Below are 22436 nucleotides of genomic sequence, written 5' to 3' on the forward strand. Positions count from 1 at the left end.
TGGTTGATTAAATTAATAGAAAGTAATAGAAAAGGCCGAATCAACCACAAAGAGTGTTGAATGCAGCATCTCCAACCTTTCTACCTTATTAAACAAAAGCCTTATACTTGGCTTTGCTTTATTGTCAAATTCTGTGTTCCATGTTCTGAGACACCTATGTACTTGGAAATACTACTTTGCAGATCAACATCTAAAAACAGCAGCTTTCAAAAACAAGTCTTGCACAGTGCCATTTGCGTAAATGACCACGTTTTATTACATGACTTCAAAAATCTGATAAGAAAGCACAAAACCTTACCCATATAAATTGATGCATCTTTTTTCTCTCCCAAATGACTGCAAAATGACCCATGAATAAAGAGTGAAGTATTGCTGTGGCATTTAAATACAATTTCCTACATGATATATGTAGATAATGCGGGAGACCAAAAAATAGTTCTCTATCTCCTACCATCAATTCCAGACATTCTTTAGCCTGACAGCACAGAAAACAGTCCACATAAAATGCATAACTCTCTGAAAACCAAAAGCGGGATTTCAAAAACGTAAAACAGGTATAAAAACACTGTATTATAAATTATTTTGGCGTTACCATTGAAAATTTGGTCCAAGATTTAAAACAAGCTCACTTGTGAGGAGGCAATGTTCACATTTTTGCAGCTGCAATCATCTCCATTTATAGCAACTACATCTAATGTGTCACTTAAAGAACAAAAAACAAGGAAGAAACAATTCCTTAAGTAAATTTCCTAGCCATGAATCTTGGTGTTCCTGGTCTCTTGCTAAAGAAAACAAAAAAGAACAAGGAAGCAAAAAAAACTCCAATCCATTCCCAAGAAGGGACATCATCATATTCAGGGAACAGAAACACTCACCCTGGTTTTGGCATCGATCTGCCCTCCGCGATCCAACAAGAGCTTCACCATGTTTGTGTTTCCCCTTTTGGAAGCCACATGCAGTGGGGTGATTCCATTCTACACCATGGAAAGAACAAACAATGAGCGTGATGGACCTGAAGGGGTATGATGGCAGCAACTTCATGTTTGGATCACAAAAATGATATCGTCACTACATCATAGAGAATAAACAGAAACATACTTACGCATCAGAGCTCGGCACACGCTATTTAAACTACAGTTAGTAATTTCTTTTAAGCAAGAATCATTATTAATTGTTTAATAACAAAGCAGCACATTAGCCAAAGCAGCAAACGTCAGTCCCAGAGTCAGACAAATAAATGAACACGTACAGAGTCCCAGTACATCAGTATTCACAACACAGGGACGCATTTAAATCATTGCCACATACACAACACACAAACACAAGACGCCCGCACAAAGCGATCTCATTCGTGTACTGCAAATAGTGTAAAGGCCTAGGTCCTCCTTAGGCTGAAAATCCCTGCAAATGCCTTGGGTGAGGGAAAGAAGTGGTGCTAGCAACTCCTCTGGATCAGCAAAAAAGAGAAAACCAGTCTTGCACTGCCAGGCACATTTCTGTGTGAAAAGCTATACAGAAAATGATCTAGTAGATATGGTAATATACAGATTACCAGAGGCTTTAAGAATATTACATGACACACTTCAAACTATGCAGCATATCACAGCAATAGACTCTTTTAGGCTATTTAGACTATTTACCACAAATATAGTTATGATTAATTTGTCCTCACATTGTTGTATCCATGTAATGGCAGTGTACCCTATTTTACTTTTTCAAAACAGGTCTATATGTGAAAATATCCAAGTTATATAGTAAATATTGAACCCCTAAAGGTAAGGCAGGAAAAAAAACATTACTTATTTCATAGACTTCCAGAATATGTCTAACAATGACAAGGAAGCTAAAATGCACCAACACCTGATGAGAATTGGAATCCTGGAACTATCCAAAGCCACTTGCTTCTTTCAAACAGGAATAATGGTTGCCACTGCGTTCCAAAGAACCCAGCTGCATTGCACCGAAGCAGCAGAATTTCAACATTACTTGGCTTCTCACTTACTCTTGACTTTAATTAAGGGGGGAGCCTATCTTTTGTTTCATAGGCCATTGCAACTAAAACAGACGAAAAGATTCCTCCGTACCCTGGCTGTGAAATCAACTGCAGCTCCTCGGTTTAGCAGCAGCGTTGCCACATTGACGTTTCCGTAGTGTGCAGCTATGTGCAAAGGTGTGAAGCCACTCTACAAAAGGAAACAGTTTGCATTACACAAAACCACCTGTGAAATATACTCTACTTAACTAGAACCATATCTCAGAAGTTTCTGGCAAACAAATGTATTATACTGGCTTTATCCAGTTCACTTGTAAACTGTATAAGTCGCAGTCTTTCAGGCAGACAGAGGGTGCAATTTTCTTACTAGAAATTATCCAAGGCATTTCTTCCTCTCGTTCTGCAACTCAGTATTCCAGCCACCAGTAAGTGACTTGCTTTCATCTTAGAAAACAGTAATACCTTAGCCATTCTTGGAGAAAATAAAGGAAATTTCTTCATTATAGTTCAGAAGCAACAAAGGACTTCTGGTTGCATCTGTTTATTATTTGTGTCTAACAGACTACAAAAGCTACTGGGCTCTTATTTTACTGAGCTTCTCCTAGAATTACAACCTTTGACAACTTTACAGAGTAGATGGCAGACTATAAGAATGACAGTAAGTTAGATTTAAATACAACTTGGATCTCAAAGGATCTGAAAAAACTTTGCCATCTACACATGAAAAAAATCGATTTAGTCATTGCCACTTGAACACTTGAAGGTGAAACCCACTTTGGCACAAGATATAGCATGCTTATCAGCAACATAAAAATGATTAACTTTTCAGAAACTAGGACACAGAGCCAACGTTTATTCTTGTAAGTAATTCAGGTAGAAAGCACCTTGTTTTGGAGGGTTTTGTGAAGAGATTTACCCTGATTTCATCATATCTTACCATCTTACTTTTAGTTATGGGAAAGACAAATACTTCTGCCTTCTGGCACATATCATTTTGTGAGCAAGGTTTCATTGCTTTCAGTGTTTCAGCATTTTAAATTGCTCATGGAATAAAGAGGTGTAAGCAGATATTGCACTCTGAAAGCAACTTTATTCCCCAAAGATACAGTAATGAGCCCATTATTCCAACCTAATTCCATTTATTTCCATGTCAGTTCTCACATGGTATGGGTGAAAGCAGAATCAAACACTCAGTAAATTCCTGCCCTTGCTGCTGTGGTAAATTACTAGGGAAATGTCTGGTGAGGTTATAGCCACATAAATACTACACTGTGGCAAACTAGAGTGAATTTATATTGCAGTAACAACCAGCATTTCACGGGCACATATGTACCTCGTGACAAAAGCAAGGTCCTTGGAGACAATTTACTGCTGAGCGAAGAAGTAAACTGCCGCACATGTACAGCGAGAGAAGACCACGCACACAGGGCGATGCCAGGGAGAAGCTGCCTCCCTTCCACGTCGCCTCGCTGGCTGCTGCCTGCAGCCCCCGCCGTGTCCCAACAGCGACGTGGGACACGTCCGCACGGGCCAGCACAGCCAAAAGCCCTGCCTTCCTCCAACAGGCAAGCCCAGGTCGCATGCAACAACGGGCACGCACATACACAAAGCAAGGCCTGCATTCCTGGAACTCTTTCCACTCCCCGCCAAAAGAAAAAGGTATATTCTGATTACATGCTCTCCCTTAAGGACTACCGAAAACTTCACTGAACAGACTCTATTAAGAACAGTGAAAATAAACAGATGCTCGGAACAAGTTTTTACCCTGACTCAATTATATTTTTAACTGTAATACAAGGAAAATGAATTTTACCCTAATTCTGGCTAAGCTAGACACCTTAATTTAGTTATGCCAAGTGAGTGCATTTTCATAATTAATTTATCTGAATAAGAAATACCTCTCTATTCCCTTAACTCCATTACTTCTTTTAGACTTCTTTAAACTGAAAGCCTGCCTTTAAAGCTTAGTTCAATTGGGTGACACTCACAAATAAAAATAAATTATAAACAAAAAGATGAATAAAAATACGTTTTGATGAGTCACAAATTGCCATATAAGTAAAAAGCTTTACTTTTAGTGCTAAATAATAAAGAAATATTGCCACAGAAAAGAGAAAGTATAAATAACAGAAAGAGTAATTAAAAATTTTTGATCTCGGTACCTCAGTCGTCCTATTCACCATCATCTGATGCAGCATGTTTTGGGAAAAAGAGGAAAGATATTACAGACTGGCCATAAAACGAGGAACTAAGTTGCTTGTTGCAATGAGTTATGCTGTTATTATGGGAAAAGCCATTCAAGCATGCAGTAACATTAAATCTAAGCTACATTCCCATGGGCAATAAACCAGTATCTTACTTAATAGGGTGCAATGATTCTGCTTCCCTTTTTTTTCCTTCCCCTCTGGTTCATAAATAATGAGAGAAAGCTGCTTACCAAAGAAATGGGAGGCATAAAAAAAACAAAGCATAGTTTTTAACTATTACCTAGCTAAACACTGCAGAAATATATCCATTATTGGTAATACTGGTCTGGCAACTTAGCCTTCCCCACAGAAGAATTTCCTTTTAACTGCTATTTTAAGAGGAAGGAAGCAAAGTTTGCCGCCCATAGGCACTCAGCCACGTGACTGTCGTTACCTTGAAGACAGCGTCATGTTACCTTGGACTGTACATCAGCATTATGGTCGTTCTGAAGAAGGAGGGCGGCTGATTTGGTGTCATCTTTTCTAGCGGCAATATGCAGAGCCGGTAATCTCACTTTGCCCTTGGTGTCATTTTCCAGGAGGATGGCCACTGCCTGATTGTGTCCCTGCTGCAGCGCAACAGCTAATGGAGTGAAGCCGTCCTGGTAGAGAAGAAAGCAAAATATCCTCAGTGAGCTGAAGAATATACAGCTCGAGTTCCACAGTACCAGTGCCCGAGAAGTCTGATAACGTCTGCTAACACATTACCAGCTGTTTTCTTCCTCTGCACCACAGTCTCAAGTGGAATGACATCAGAGGTACATTTTACCCCCCCAAATACACCTTCAAACATTTCAGAAGTGCTCTTTTTCCCTCCAGTTACTCCTCTGTGTCAAGTACAGGCAACAGGTTGTTCTAAAGTATCTCTAACAGTTCCTTCTCGTCTTAAAACAGACCACAAAGCATATTTTAAGCAATATTATGGCAAGGACTGAGGAACATAGAGGGCTCTTGTTACTGAATATTTTGCATCTCTGGGAGAAGCCAGCCTTCAAGATGCATTTACTGCTCTTACCCTTTCTAAATTAGACATAGACTATGCCTCAGGAAAGTCAGATGACCTTAATTAAATTATTCTAAGTAGCAAAGCATTACAATATTTGGAAAAAAACAAATTAGAAAAATCTATTTTTCATTCATAATATTAGCCTTGTTTTTGTTTTAAAAATTCTTGCCCCTCCATGTGTGCCCTGGATTGCCAATGCATAACATGCCACATGGCCACTTGCTATCTCAGCTGCAGGGCTACCTACTCGCATGCCTGTTACTCTGACTAAAACTAAACCTATCTCAAGCACTGAGTAGGTGGGCTGCAACTGCATCTTAGTGTGGCAGGCAGACAAATCATGAAATACAGAGCTCGTGAGTCTGTGACCAGAAGGTCGGAGGAACAAAAATGATATAAAAAGGCAAGGGGATAAAACAAGGTTTTCTATGTCTACCTCAGAAGGAACAACTAGAGATGAGCAAGCTGACTTGGATACAGTGTAAAAGACGTAGGAAAGTTAAGACATTGATTTGGAATAGGAAAATGGAAAAATGATAAAATAACAACAGACAAACTAGGAAGGAATGAGAGCCAACATATGTCAAGACAAACATTTGAAGAATTGCCCAGTCTTGCCAAAGCAATCTTTCTTCTTAGTAATCTAATAACATGCACTGCCGTTGTGGGGAGATGTGCCGTAATACCTATACCACCATAGTTTCTTTCTGTAATAGAGATTAAGTTCTATACAGTGAATTAAAAAGGGGTGAACAGCTGATGAACAGCTGAACTGTAAAGATAATTCTCAGATTGAGGCTACATTAGGTGTTGAAATAGCCTTTGCCTCTTGAAAGATGAGAGCAAATCCTGGATTAGAGGACATGCGAAACTGACCTCAACCTTATTCTCATTTTATACCTGTATGCATATCAGCATGAGAGGAAACATAAAATACAGTGCTAGTTTCGTATTTTCAAAACCAAGAACAATTTTTCGATCTGCACCATTTTATCTTCCTTCCCCCTCGAAAAGGACATAGCCCTTTCTGCATTCCGCCTCCTATTACATGGAGAAGGCAAGGCGAGCAGGAGAAGGCATTTCATTTCCCACATCCCACCATGAGAACAGACGATCTTTGATGCCAAACAAAATGTCCCTCTCCATTTATTTCAGTGGGGATCTTCACTTCAGCCTGCCATCCCATCTTACGTACCACAGTAATTTTTCATTCCATTCATCAGACTAAATCTGAGCGCATGTGAAAGCATTCAGCTGCTCAGTCCATCCATCCTTCAACAGTACTCAAATCATTGAAACCATCACCTGAGTAACATGTGAACTCAAAACTTACCTAGATGAGAAATAAGGGTACAGGCAAGCTTTAGTTTGTAGGTGACAAAAATAAGCACTGACCTTTCTGATGGCAGAAAGTGGCTCTGGACTTAGGTTTGGAGTAGGGGACAGCTGGATTTCTCCTTCCCTCCACCCCCGCCCCCCCCTCTATTTTTCCTAACCAGAATATACTGCAAGTTGCAGAGCTGTCTGGATGCTCGGGTTAAGGAGAGGCCACATTAGTTATAACCATCTCAGCTTCATAGTTCCTGTAAACTAATGAATGAATTCCCAAAGCACCTGATCACACCCAATAAAACTTCAGCAAATGACTACGAGCAGGTGACTGAGAGCCATAACTGAGCTTCGGTTTGGGGGATCCAAAGTTGCATTGCAACCAATTCACCAGGATGTGTTCCTGCCAAGTTGCCTGGCAATTGCACAGGACTTCATGCTTCAGAAAGCTGCAATAGTAACATGATCTCCATCTATGCAGGCCACGGGGGGATTATTTTAAGAGCTGTCATCAAATGGTACAGTATCCACTGAAAGAAGGGATAGTAAAGCAGCTGTTAACACTAATACCTCAGTCTAAAGAGAATGAAAGGAAACATAAATGAACCACCATTTCGGATTCATCTGTTCACAAAAGTAATCCAGGATGGGCAAGTCTCGGTACACACGGAGAAAAGGTAAACAGTACTGCTTAATATTGCCTCACCACAGAACACACAAGCCAGCACTTTGCACTACAGATCTGTTCCTTTGTTCCCTAGAATAAGAATGTTCAGCAGAAGCAGGACAACAAAACAATTAACCACAGACTATTCCCCACAGCCCCATTTCCAAAAGGCAGTCCGCATGATTCAGTTTCTCTCAAGACAGAATCTGGTCACTGCTATGTTGGCATTTGTGCTGCCATAAATACAATTCAGACCAGAACTAGTGAAAATTCTCAAAACATTCAGTTTGAAAATACTCTGATTTTAAGTGATCCTTAAAAAAAGTGATCCTCTCCTCGAAACAAGATACTTTACCTCAGTAGCTGTGCTTTGGTTGGCTCCATTTTCCAGGAGATATTTCACCACTTCAATATGATTCTCTTGAGCTGCCATATATAAAGGAGTGAAGCCATTCTGGAAAACACACAAGAAAAAAAAAAGCATAATAAGGAAACAGAACATACTAACATTAACTATTTTCAATAAACAAACAGCCAAAATGCATTTATGCCGTTTTTAAAAATGAAATGATAAAGTAGAATAAATTAGCATTTTCTAATTTAGCGTGGTCATGTTTAATATCTTTTAAACTCACAGCACTATATCTGCTTTCACACTCATTCTCTTTTAGCATTCATTTTAAAGTGACATTATTAATATAGTTCTTTTTCTCTGATAGATAACAGCTCAGGGAATGTAAAGCTGACAGTAAAGTTTGATGAAAGCTGACAGGAAAGCCAGAGCTTTCTCCATTTATTCCATTTACTTAACCAAGGACATAATTCCCTGAAGACTACAAAGTCCATACCTCAAGACATGTTGAGTAGATATGACACAGGTTTAACATACTACATAAAATTCTGCAATACATAATTCATTGCAAATCATTGCACATAAGGAAATCAACCTTGCAAAATAGTGACGGCATTTCTGACCATATAGCAGAAGTTAGTCCAACATTTAACTATAAACATTATAAAGAATGTCCTAGAGTCCTCAAAATATTCTGCCCTGGATAAGGCAATAATTTAAAAAAATCTTCCAGCTTAATCAAACTACAGGGAAATTATTAGAAATGTAAGCCCTTTCTTCCCTTTAAAATAATTTAAATGCAAACAATAGCTGCAAAATCCTTTTGAACAAAAGCCATGGAAGTGAGCTATCTATGATTAATAACTTGCTTCTGAATACTTTTAGGATTGTTGAAAAGGCCCTGGACACTTAATTACCTCTGTAAATTACAGTGTAATGTAAGATGATGTAACCATCCAAATTTCTGGGAAAAACTTGTGTCCTTGAATGGCACTCTTAGCTAGAGCATAAGCCATAAACCAGACTTCAGTGATGCATTTCATGTTGCCTGATGCCACAGGCTTGTGCATTTACACCACCAATTTGCATTAATGAAAATATTGTGATGCAAAAGCCTTATTTCACAGGCGTCAACATTATTCTTTCTAGCAAAACGGCCATGGAAGCTTTTCAGTGATTTCCTATTGAAAATCTAAATTTTTCAGTTACTAGATAATACATATAAGTATTTTTACAATCATAAAATTGATATCTTCACAATTCCCCTCTGCACTTCCAAATGTGGATTGCTCAACTAATAGATACCATGCGTTGGCTTTAGCAAGGCTTTTAATGCTGTGCTGCATAACATTCGAGCATTTCCAAGAACTATCTTGGGGACATATAATTAAAAAATTGCACCTATAGAATAGTCATCAGTGGTTGCCAAAATGGTTAAATGTATTTTGAGCAGAGCTGCACAAGGCTCTGCACCTTTGTCAGGTATTATTCAATATTCTCAGTAATGACTTGGATGATTGAACCGAGTGATCTTATTACTCTTAGAGACAGCATGAACAAGGCTGGTTTGCAAGTACACCACAAAATAGGATCATAATGTGAAAGGCTCCTATTACCGAGGAGAAATGGGCCACAAATGTAATTCAGTAAGGACAAATGCCACTTTCTAGACTTTGTCAGGAATAACAAACTGTACAAAAAAGGAATAAGTAGTTAGAGAACAGGGTAGCAATGGTCTCCTGGAGGGATATCGGCTAGGGAGGTCATTCTGTTGCAATAAAAATGATGACTGCACAAGGATGTAAAAATAAAATATAACCCCACTTCTTCGAGAAAACATTGCAATCATCCATGTTGCTGAGCCTGGAGGAAAGAAAATTGAAGACAAACAAGACAACAATCTTCAAATACGTAGTAAGTGTCTCCAGAGAGACCGAGAATGATCAATTCTACATGTGATGACCCAGAAAAATAGCAAGGGGCGTAAGTGCTAACACCGGAGATTTTGGCTAGGCATCAAGGAAAGACTCTTAATAGTTAGCTAAATCTGCATCTTGTTTTGATGGGCCACCCCCCTGTCTCCAAATCACCGCCAAAACAAGGCACCAAGCTTGAAGCACACACTAGGCAAGGCAGCCAGCCTCTTCCATGGTCATTTTGGGGCTGGGAGTCGGGTAAATGTGGATTTAGGCTGTTCTTCTAGCTGCTCCCAAGACAACTCTTTAACAGGGGGGCAGTAGTTAAAGAGATTTCATCATAATGTAAGCGAAAAAAAAGGTTATAAGTAGGAAGGTGCAGAAGGAAAGAGGATGGGCTATCTGAGGGAATGAGCTGACAGCAGGAATTACAAACAGATAGGTTTGTTTTCTGTTGCATTTAGAATAGCACAGAAAAAAAAAACTACAGGTAACAGAGCTGACTCACTATTTCAGTTTTCCTCCCCGTCCTGAAAAGAAACAAAGTGGCAACCTATTAGGTATAACTATCAGTAACTTTCCACATCCTTGATTGGTATTTTAATACCAAAATCTAACAGTGTTTTTTAATGGCAATTGTGTGCCATTTGTAAAATCCTGCTAGTATTCAATATTATATGGCTGAAAACCAGTACAATGCACACAAATAGAAATGGGTGGAACATGAGAATTTTCAAGACAGAATAAATCAGTTTACTCCAAATCCTGAAAATTTTTAAAACCAACTCAATTCTCTTGTTCTGAAATAAAACCAGGACAATAAATGCTGGATTAGAAGACCATAAGCTACACATATATGACTTTACGGACATTTAGTACCAGGATGTACTAAATGCATTTCCATACAATCCTGAGACTGATCCATCAAGTTTCCATCACATCAAGGAAACCCTCTTGGTGAGACATAATTATTAGGTGAAATTGTAGCAATTGTAGGTAGGGTAATTCTTGCATATAAAATCCTAGTCTTTTTTCTCTCCCTCAAGCTTTGTTTTAAGCTATCATACCTCTTTTCCTAAAAGCTGGCTTATTTTAGAAATTGCCATAGCATGCTGATTTCTGTATGAAGAAATGCCTACGCCAAAAACACTGGAAAGTTCCCCTGAATCTCTCCTCTGGCAAGGTCAAGTTTGAGTTTTGCCCTGGCAGGGTGAGGTTTGCTTTCTCAGTGAGTAGCCGGTTTCAGAGATTTTAACTGACCTCAGCACTTCTGGCTCTTGGCCGCAGACTCCTATTTTAGGATTCTCAATATCACAGCTCTCCTTGGCAGTGTGCTGGGCAGTGGGATGACCTGTTGGCCCTGCAGGAGCTCTTCCTTCTCATTTGCCTCCTGAATGCCAGGGCATTCCTGCCTCCTCCCATTCCGCACACAGTTTCTCTGTCAAGCCATGATGTCTGTCTCACCTGTAAACAAGTTTCCCTCTGCCTCAGCCAGGCCCATAGTTCAAGAGAAATGCCCACAGCAAAAGTATACTCTTCCCTTCCTTTCTGCTGCTTCTTGATTCTGACGTCTACTACCTAATTCCTCATCTCTTAGTTTCAGAGACCTACACCAATACCCTTTTTCTATGTTCTTGTTCTACAGATACCTCAGAGGAGCTCTAGATCTTTGATCTCTATAGACTGAAGAAAGCATATTTTCCCTGGACTTTTGTTTCACTAGCCCAAGATGTTTTCTACCAAATTCAAGATATTCTGGTTAATAATTCTCCACAGATATACTGCAAAGACAACTGACCCCATTCTTCCTTCTTGCAGTATATTAATGGGGATATAGTGAGTTTACTGAGCCTTGGGGGGGGGAGGGGGATCTTTATTTCAATATTTCTGCTCCAGATTATGACCTCCATACTGTATAAACACAGTTCAGAATCAGACCAAAAATATCAACTGTGGTATACAAAGGTGATCTGGAATGTGAGAAATGCACTTTATTTTGCCCTTTTTGAAAGCCTGGCTCTGATCTTATGTTGTGTCTGCACATTTAGATTCCGTGCATTATCTGTAAAAATAGAAATTAATTTTGTAATAATATATGGCATCCACTTTCAGACAATGATTTCATCAGAGTACTTGTACTGAGGACAGAGCACTCAGATTTCATTATCCTCACAAATGTACACTGTAAGATATTTACTGCTATAATACAAAGTTGTTATGAGGAAACAGCACTAAATAGTGTATTTTATATTCCATTTTTTTCTATTACATGCACTGATTTACTTGCTAATTTGAGAAAATTAGGAGCTCTCAATGCTTCTTCAAGCTATCAATGCAAATTGGCAAGTCTTTATGTGACTCAGAATGGGTATCATTAAATCTTGCCCAAGCAGTAATGAAGAACACAATTTAAAAAAGCAGAGGGATTATTAGAGCACTCAGAAAACCAAACAAACTACTACATAGCTTGTTTTAACCTTATTTTAGAGCAGGCTTTCAAGGAACTATAAGCACACGGTACCAGTGATCTGAACTACACATCCTCCGAACTCAAAGCAATTAGAACCCAATGCATTAGGGAGACTGCCCTGCCCACACCTGCACTGAAGGCATAGCCTTTAATATCCATATACCTATACCCACACATAGCTATACCCATGGAAACAGAGCAAACAGATGTATCATCTCTTTCTTGAGTATGTCTCCTTCCTGAGAATGCATGAGGGTTACCAAATTCTCCTGTAATGAAAAACCTCCAATTGTAAATTCAAACGAACCATATCTATTTTACTTTAAAAGCCTCCAGAAACCATTTAAGATTGTATTAAAAGATCACTGAAATTACCAAGGAAGATGAGACAGCTGACATCTAATGCAAGTGTTGACATTCAGCAAATGCTTACTTGTAATTACTCTTCAGGATGTAATTACCAATCAACACAATCAGCAGACTGCCCAGACCAGGCCAGTTGTCTCCCATGTGTCTCCATTTTGTTGCATGCATTTTTGGCTTGGGGTTTTCATAGACCTCTCTTGCCCAATTTTGGTTGATATTACAGTAACAAAAAGATGTTTAGTCAAGGCCGCACTGAAAATCAAAGCAGTTTGGCTTTTTTTCTGCAGAAAAAGTTTTATCACACTTCTGTAACTATGTTTCCCAAGTAACACTTGGAAGATTCTGTGCGCAAAGTGCTGTCCATATAAAAAGTCAGTTTCTTTAAGGAAGCTCTAGTGTAACCCTAATCAGATCTGGCACTTAAACTAACCCGAGACATATCTTTCAGAAAAAGTCATTCCTATGCCTCCTTCTCTTACTACTCTTGTTAGAATTTCAACCAATCCAAAAAACAACAGACACTAGTACTCAGGATGAGAAAGAAATGAGACAAGGATGAGACCAGCTTAGATTACTCATGAAATAACACAAGAGTAAGATCTTCTGAATTATACTCACATGTTAACATAGCCTTTTACATGATAAGATAATTGCATGGCCTTTAAATTCAGTAACCATTATGAGACCTTTTCTACCCTTCAGATTGTTGCTTGACTTCAACAACAACATTACTTCCCAAGTTCAATCCTTATTGAGTGGCTTGCAGTCCAGCTCCTTGTTCTCCTCCCTTTCTTCCCCACAGCCATTAGCCTAGAGCACTGACATTAAACTCCATCTTAGCACATAGGAGGAGGTAGCTCTACCTTCAAGTTTAGCTGCTTCTCCAGTGAAAGCCACTTTCCCCTTAATTTTACATCAAGCAATTAACAGATTTTATTCTATGGACTATATTAGTAACAAATTGAACACTATAAACTAAATTAAAAAAACAGATCTTGAATAATGACAAGAAATTGGTAGTGAAAGAATCAGCAAAAGAATCAAAAATATCAGATTTCTGGAAATTTGTTGTGCATTATGCTCAGAGCATTATTTTCAGCCTGTCTAAAAATAAACCATTCATAAGAGGATTTTATCTTAGCAAGAGAGATTCTCTGCCTAAAAGGGTGAACTAAGGTACCTACTTTAACTTGTTTAATTTCTGGGGATTTTTGCTAGCTTACATCAAAACATGTATCTGTGATATACCACTAACTTCACCACTTGTTCACATTCTTGTTTCTTTTCCATTAAAATACATTTTCCATAAAACAACCATATAATTCATATTCTTACTCAAGAAAAAAGATCTTGAAGATATTTGCACTAGCACATGTCTATTTATATTCAAGCAAATACATAGCTGCTGAATTTTTGAAGATACAGTCAAGGGAAATTCACACCATTTAATTTTAAATTGACAAACTTAAGGTGCCTAAGGAGTCTATTTTTACTTTACAGGCAAGACAGCAGCTTCTCCTGAGACTGATTTGGAATATTTGAATCAGGAGCCCATCTCTCTCAGCTGACTGAGAAACAGGAAATTGAGAATGTAGAGGCGGATGAAGGAAGCTCTCCTCTATCACATCTACAAATAAATACGAATCAGAACTGGACCTTTAAGCATGGATTAACTTCCTTCCACACACCCCAAAAAGTTTTCAATTCAATTTTCTGAAACTAAAGACCTATATTTAAAAACTTGAGGTGGTGAAGGAGGTTTCCACAAGTTCTAAACGACTAAACTCGTATGGAACTGCTGCACCTTTTCCCTCAAGAGAGCCTGTAGTGACTCCCAAACATTCAGATCAGTGCTGATCTGCATCATGTACTACCCACATACTCCCTGAATTTATTTTTGAATACTTTATCATAAACAAGGATCTACTTGGGTAAAATGTGCCACTGTCATGCTCAGAAAATGCTCTGACCTTTGGCTATATGTTCTACTTGATCACTTTAGCAGGCAGTTTGATTCTACTACCACAAGTGTGCGGAAAGACCAGTGCAAAAAAGCCAGCTTATACTTTGGGGAGCATAATTTATTCAAAGTTCTTTGCTTGTTCTGCCAGCAGGAATTTGTTTCAGCTTCATATCTGGTTCAGACCTGGGAGGCTGGTGAGGAGAGTGTTCTTGGTTCTCTTGCCCTCCCGCACCCTCTGCCTGCACTGCTGGGGTGCCCATGCCCTCCACAGAGGGAGGCTTTGGTTTGTCTAGGGCCTGTCTTATCAAATAAATAAATCTATGAAAAATACCTTTGCATTCATCAACCACCAGCTGAATTATATGCTGTAGATCAGTGGTTTTCCAAATAGAACTTACTAAAGCTCTGTGGAATATTATTTCTTAACTTATGTTTCCTGGCTAGATTATTTTCCTAGTGTTTCAAAGCAAGCAGAACATGGCACAAAAACATACATCGATTTTCCAGGGGAATCTCTTCCTTTCATAACATAAAACTAGAAAGTGCTCATAAACAGAATGACACTCAGGTCTGATGTTCAAGATGTTCAGGCTGCTGGACTGTGACCTACAGTAAAATTCCAGGCAACACAGGCAAACTGTCCAGGCAACAATCTTTACACCATAGACAGATACTGCAGCCTGGGTCCCCAGAAATGTTATGATTAAAGCTGAGAAAATTGTACAAGGAAAAAGGCTAAGGTTACTGGATTTAGTGAGATTGGCAATTGTAAATTGTGCCAAATAAACAAACAACAACCAAAAAAATACTATTTACTTAAGATGGATCAGGAAACTAATTTGCTAAAAAAAATATGCAGTGATATAGAAGGCTATATAGAAAATAATACTACTCCTTCAGCTGTCTCACTAACCCTCTAGTAACACAAATGACAAGAGTGCTTTCCATTCTACACTTACAGCACTCCACTAACTATAATATCTACAAACAAATGATGTCTGGGTTTACGATCAGCCTACCAAGCTCATTCATGAGACACCCTGCAGAACCCCAGCTGTGCTTCAGGTTCAGGCAACCCTATTTATACAGCACCTTTTGCCTTTAAGACACAAGAAATCTTCTCCTGGAAAGCATGTTTTACTGTAGGTAACTTTCTAGCTTATATGTCAAATGTGAAGAGCACAAGGATACTATTTCAGCAGCTTCACATAGTTTTACCCAGCCAGGAGAAGGGGGATTAAACTACTGCCTTCAACTACCTAACAGTTAGTTATGGAAGAGATGCAGCCAGTCTCTTCTTGGAAGTTTACAGCGAAAGAATGAGGGGTAAAAGACTCAAGGGAAAAAAAAAAAAAAAAGAGAAAAAAGATCCTTTGAGAAAAAGGAGAAAAAAGCCACTGAGCCCCACATTTCTAGATCACCATGCTGCTGCTTCTGCAAACAATGTCATGAACTGCACATCCTCATGGCCTTTTTCCCTTTAACTCTTTGATTTGGGGAAATGGAAGTGACCCAGCTGATATCAACACTCATAAGCTCGTGTTCATACTTACTGCAAGGGACAGACAGTTCATACTTGGATTAGCTTAAGGTAGGATGAACAAGCATAGCTGTCCTTTCAATATTCCTAATATATTAGCTTTGGTTACATCTCTCAAAATCCATTGAATCCTCCATAACAAATTTCTTTCCCCCTCCGCCCCCTGCTTCCAAAGAAGAAATAACAGGCCTCATCCTTTACTACAATGCAAATCTGCAACTAAAGGATTCATCTCAATATATGCCAACTTAGAATCCATCTCTGACTGTGCTCATATTAAAGCAGAATACCCATTTGGTGGAATTAAAAACATTTATCATAGAGCAAAACACTCTGCAAAATACCATTCGGAAGGTGAAGTATCTCTACAAACCACAAGGAGAGCAGTTGGTGATAAATCCTAACACATCCTCAGACAGACAAGCCCATCGCTCCTCTAAAAAAATCATCTAAATTTTCCCTCTGTTTGGGTAGGAACACTAAATATGGCATTCAAAAAGCTTTCTCCTCTCTTATATTTGCAAAGCATATTGAGACTGAAAATTCTGTATTACTCTTAGGGACTCCTTTAACTTCAGAATAGTACAAATAAAAATACTCCCATGGGTCATGATACCATCTCATGCTTTTTGAAACAGGAAGCAGCACCATAACACAGACAAATGTAAATGAAAATACTTCCTGGCTAATGTGTTTGCAATGAGCTTAAAGGAGGATATAGAGGAAAGAAAACCAGAACACTTTTAAATAACAAGATCAGCTGAGGGGAGGATGATTTGTCTAATCCTTGCTTTTGGTATCTGGGTCACTTTAAATAATCAGATGATTAAAAGGTAAGGGCCCCCAAGAGAAACACTGGTCAAAACACAACCTTAGCAGTGTAGGGACCTCATTTTCTTCAAAACTCAGCTGCAGGAATTTTAAAACTGAAAGGAAGCATTTCTCCCTTAAACAAAGGCCTCCAGGAGAAGGTAATTCTCTTAGAGTTACTGAACAGGAGATCACCGTACTTCCTTTGGACTTTTCAGCTATTCCTATCTCAATTACTTGATACTTACCAAGTCCAAGTTGTTTATTTTAGATAACATATTATGAGGCACAATTCTTCATTGGGCTATACTTTTTAACCTCGTTTGAAATGGATGAAGGTCAGGATGTATCCATTTGATAACACACGTAGTCAGAATATATCATTTTTACTGCAGTACGGGATAGCTTACAGATAGGCTTACTAATCAAGAATAGTGCAGTAAGGATATTGTCACATTCGGCAGACTACCATTCTAACCAAACATCTCTGACCCCTCTATGTGATACAACTGAACTTTAAGAGAAATTAATAAAAAACCATGTTACTTTCCTGCTTTTGGACAATGACACATTTAAATGGTTCCTAAATATTTTTTTGCAATTCATTTTGACATTCAGTAGTACCTAGGGGATCATCAGCACAAGGGAATACATATTGCAAATGGTCACATCATACCATGGGATGACCCTGTTCTGCTCTTCAAGGAAATAAAACCAAAGCTGAAAGGAGTAATATGGACAAAACAAATCTGAAAGTCACAGTAGACCTGTGATTATCTGTGGTTTGTTTTAGTTTGTGCCATTCAGTCACTAGACCAGGCTTAGTATTCTCAGTGACTATAGTATGATCAATCTGGACATGATGAAAACATGGTCAAATCAAGAAGAGAATTTGCAGCTACTAATGGATTGATGATTAGATGAAGCTTATCTAGAACTGCTCACTGAACCAGATGAATGTTTTATAGATATTCGTCCTATAAATGTATTTTGTCCAGTAATATTTGTAGCATCATGCAAAAGGCAACCCTAACAGAGCCAAATAATTGCAGACTTGTTGAGTTCTGGTTGGAGATACACCCCAAAGCAGTAATTTCCAGATCTCTCTGGTTGTTTCTGAGTTTGCTCTCATTTCATCATTTGCCTGAGACATACTTAAGATGTCAGCTCTCAAATAATATGCATTCAGGTGAAAGTGGAATCATTCAATTAGTAATCACTGTGCAATTAAGCTTTGTATCAAAATAGAAATTACTTTTCTAAAAATAACAGTGATGACGTATTAGCTCAAAAGGAACACATTTTTAAAGAGATACGAAGATGAGCAAAACAGCTCTGAAAAACCAACAGAATACTGATGGGGAAAATATATTAATAAAAAAACAAAATCCATACAGTCAAAGTCCTTGAATCCTTAATAGCTTCAGATAGTACAGATGGGTTTTGTAATCTCTGTGGCTGCAAATTTTTAATAACATTTTCTGAGACAATTATGTTATTTCATTGGTCTAAGGGACTGAAAAAAATCAATGCAGGGTTTCAGATGGTGGTGTTGCTAAGCTTTGATAAAGGGCAATGTTTTATACAATTTAACTGAAAAAGGAAAACGGTTAAGTTGAACAAACTGCAATTGACATCTTTTACCTATCAGTCTGCAATCAATGAAGTAATTTTATCACTATGGCAAATTCTTATCACTAGAAGCGAAAATGACCATGACAGATTCTTTAAGGAGGAACCTACGGAACAAGTTGAGTTAGTTCAATGGCATTAGATAACTGCCACTGAATGGTATTTGGCAGAGGCCTGAAAAAAAAAATAAGCATGAAATAATAGATATCAAGGAGATGATAAAATGCACCCTCAGTATCAACAACTGTTTCTTAAAGATTTATGAGTGACAATGTAGCTTCTATTTTTAAAATTAGAATTGAGATAAAACATAAGAAAGAGAAACTGAGCACTTCAGTCATAATTCCTTACTCTTTTTTTCTCCAATTTTGTATATTTGTCCATTTCTAAATTCCTCCATTAACCCTGTTTCCTGGCAGGATTTTCTCTACCACCACTATCACAGTTATCAGTCTTTTCAACTGCGAAGTATTTCCTGACAGAAAGTGTAATAATCAAGTGTTCAAGCACATTCCCTTCAGTCATTTCCTTTTTCTCCATAACTTCCATATAACCTTAACTTTGACTTCCATGGTCTCATGGAAAGTCTCGGGAAAAGCCAAAATCAAGCTTTCAGGGGTCCGTTCACAGCCTTGACCCAAACAGCACACCCTTTCCAGGCAATACCTGTTCAGTCACAAAACCACACTGCAGGTTCATGAAAAAACAAGTGCACACACGGAGTATTTCAAGCACTGAACAAATATGTTAATTACTCAAGTTGATTCAACGTTGGTTAGGAAGAAGCTAGATCTAGGTAGTTTGCTTCGTACTCTAGGTAGTTTGCTTCGTACTCAGCGTGCTCCTGTTTACTACTGTTACTGACCAAGCTCTGCCCAGAAAAGGGCACGACAGAAGGGCCCTATGAAGGACCCACCTTCCACCTGAAGCTCCTCACCAGCAGTGGCACAAGCCTTTGGCTCCAGCCTGTTGTCCCAGAAAGCCACGCTGCTCCAGGCAGGAGCAGAGGCGTGAAGACCAGGCCTGAAAGGCTTGGCATAGAAACTGCCTGCAGGGAAGGGCAGCTCAAGAGGGCTCCCGTGGTTCATCTTCGCCTGTTGTTCCTGCATGAGTAGTGCCAGCCATGACATAATTAATTTATAAACACTAATTCAAGTCCTATATTTCATCTTTCTTGATTACTGTCAAGTCTACAGCTGTCTTTGGCGTTTCCCTTAAGATCACGTCAAAAGTCACCTTCATTTGCAGATGTTTTGAGTATGTTGGTAACATTCCATCTCTCTCCCATTACTCTAAATTCTTGAGCTCCTGCCACATAAGTACAGATTCCTGTGGAAAGGATGAAGAGCTGACGCTGGGTTGCCCATTGTCATCTTCTGAATGTGTGTGCTCTCCTCCGAGTCAATTCCACTTGCATGGCAATTCAAGCAGGAAATAAATGCCTGCTAACAGGCTCAGAACATTCAGTGCTAACAATAAATATATTTAAAACTAGAACAGCAGATAAAATACTACTAATAAAAACAATTTCTTAGTCTGTCAGGATTTTTTCATACTTAGAAAACATTATTTCTTTTTCCAACATAAGGAAAGGCCTTCCTGAAAGCTTTTTGAGGGGTAATGCTTCATGACAGTAACAGTTTTATGATAATTTCTCTTACCACTGTGTAACCCTAACATTAAAGACTTTACCTTCTTATACACATAAGAAGGCAGAAAAAAGTAGGCAGAAATTATTCAATTAGGATGTTAAGAAAGGTGTTTGCTATAGTTTTGAGCAAAGGAATTACAGCAGTCCTTAGCTTAAATTAAATGGAAGTAGAGCATGGGAAGCAACCATCAGTTGTCCTAAGCCTCTTTAGCACAAGCTTCATGGCAGAAAACACAGTAATAATAATAAGAAGAAATCTTGGACTCAAGGCAGCTTAAAGATGTTTTCAATTGCTGTGTCTGGAAATACAGAGACATCAGAAATACACCTGATCATTTGTAGCTGGTTCGCGTTACTGGTTCATCTACTGCCCTCTATTTACTTGTGGCCTTCTATTTAATTTATGTCATCCACCATGTATTTGGGGCATCCAACAGCAGAAAACAACAATACGGCCACCACTAAACAACCACCACCACCAGCTTCCCAGATCTAGACAAGGAAGATGTTAAGCCAGTCAGATTTGGGATTGACACATCCTGTCACAAGCTTGGCTGTGCTGCTAGTGATTAGGGATGCTCTATAAACCAGAGCCAAGAAAAGCATCTCAGGCAGCCCCAGCTTTGCTTCCTGACATTCTCTTCTGTCCAGGCAGTTCCTAACTGCCCTGTTAAATCAGATCGTTCTTTTCTTGTTCTGTTCACATGTCCCAGAAACAACAAGCAAAAAATCTTTCGTACTGTTCCTAAACAGTAAGTTCCAGGAAAATGTAATCCGAGAAGCACAACTTGTTTTTCTCATTGTCTTAATTTATATCATTGCTGTACCAATGGCATTTGTCGTTATTGAATGATGCAACCAAGTTCAATATGAACAGCATCAGTTAGCTTGATGATTTACTTTTGAGAATGTCATGAGCTGACTAGACTTCAAAACACCTTGTTTGAATTAAGATGGCAGTTTCTTTAAAATATCCTCACCTACACCATCTGCTCAGTTCTCCATAGCTACAGACAGTTGCCACGGTTAAGAATGTACCATTTGCAAACAGTAACCAAAAATTGCATAAATTGCATCCAAACGGGGTAGATTGTGACATGGTGTAATGAGTGTATGTACTTAGCAGGGTAGAGGAGAAGGGGCAGTGCTCTGAAAGCTAAGCATCATCCAGGTGATTTGTAGAGGGTTGTTCACTGCAAATCTAGTCCACATTGTTTACAGGTCCAAAATCCTGTCAGGGATACAGCTGCCACCACAGCCTTGACCAAATCAGGGAGGAAAGATTCTCTTCTGGCATTGGCTATCAGTCAGTCTTTGCAGCATCACCAAGTCTCTGGCACATTTTGGAAGAAAAGACAAGTTTCATGCCAAGGGAAATAAAGGAGCTCTTTTTACAGTTAGTTTGCCTGACAGGACATGGCAAATTGTCCAAGATCAAATGTACATTCTATTCTTTGATGTAAACTCTTTCTGATCACATAAATAACGGGTTTAGAAACCCAGAATAAGTTGTCCTCAAATTTTAAACCAACAAACAACAATGAAAAGCAACTCTGTAAATCCAATCTTTAATAAATTTTCTTAATGCGCATCAATTCAAGACAAATATATGATGTAACATTTCTTAACAGATTTTTTGAAATTGCCTATTTATTAAAGCCTACTAGGAAGAGGTATTCTTGGAGATTTCGATCAATAACAATGCAAGCTTATATATCACACAACTGGTACATGACTTGAATTTGCCATTTATTTTTACTTTCCTTATACACCAGCAAGTGTCATCTAAGCCACAATGACTTATTTGTCAGGGCTGGCAATAAAAAAAAAGGTTTGGCATTACTGCCTAACTTCAGATCAGTTTTATACAACTTTAGAAAACAACTCTTAGAAGAGAGAAGTGAAAATAGCATCATACCTGAGATTGTGCATTGATATTGGCTCCTTCCTTAACCAGAACTTTGACAACTTCAGCCTGTCCTGCTAAGGATGCAATGTGCAGGGCTGTATTCCCCTTCTGTTATGAGGAAAAAGACAGACATTATTTTTCTTATCATGTAAATCACTTCAGTGGTTCTTTATAACACTCAGCATACAGTCCTTGATTTTTTGAGAACAGTTTTACCTTACAGTTCCATGAGGTTCCATACACATCTTGCAGGATAGAATTGATAATGGCAGCAAGAAAGATACCTTGACTTGTTGGGTAACACTAACGCCTCAACATATCTTTCGAGTGAGATGTTGTAAAGAATAAAGTTTAACATGAGCTAATGCCTTTTTTTAAAAATTCAGCTCCAGATATCTCATCCTATTAAAAAAAAAATCCTAGCACAAGACTTAAAAGAAAGTGACTTTAGTAGCAAAACACAACTCTTTAAATATGGAAGAAAAACAAAATTGTTCTGTCTTCTCTAACTGGCATAAATCAAAATGTCTGTTTTTAAAAGTTCTTAATTATCCATCCATAAACAGAACTAGAAATACAAGAGAAG

At 38.5% G+C, this 22436-nt stretch overlaps 1 protein-coding gene across 1 annotated transcript in view; it reads right to left on the minus strand.

The window, feature by feature from the left end:
- ANK2 (ankyrin 2) overlaps positions 1-22436 on the minus strand; it is a 168794-nt gene that overhangs the window by 99835 nt on the left and 46523 nt on the right. The window contains exons 4-9 of the mRNA XM_088524032.1: positions 21860-21958; positions 7597-7695; positions 4656-4841; positions 4156-4179; positions 2085-2183; positions 876-974 (exon numbers count right to left, since the gene is read on the minus strand). Of these exons, the coding sequence (XP_088380158.1) occupies positions 876-974; positions 2085-2183; positions 4156-4179; positions 4656-4841; positions 7597-7695; positions 21860-21958 (606 nt within the window). The remainder of the gene's footprint in view (positions 1-875; positions 975-2084; positions 2184-4155; positions 4180-4655; positions 4842-7596; positions 7696-21859; positions 21959-22436) is intronic.

Source organism: Tinamus guttatus, unplaced genomic scaffold, assembly GCF_059628265.1.
Source record: "Tinamus guttatus ecotype Peru unplaced genomic scaffold, ASM5962826v1 Tinamus_guttatus_pri_ptg000202l, whole genome shotgun sequence".
Taxonomy (NCBI): Eukaryota; Metazoa; Chordata; class Aves; order Tinamiformes; family Tinamidae; genus Tinamus; species Tinamus guttatus.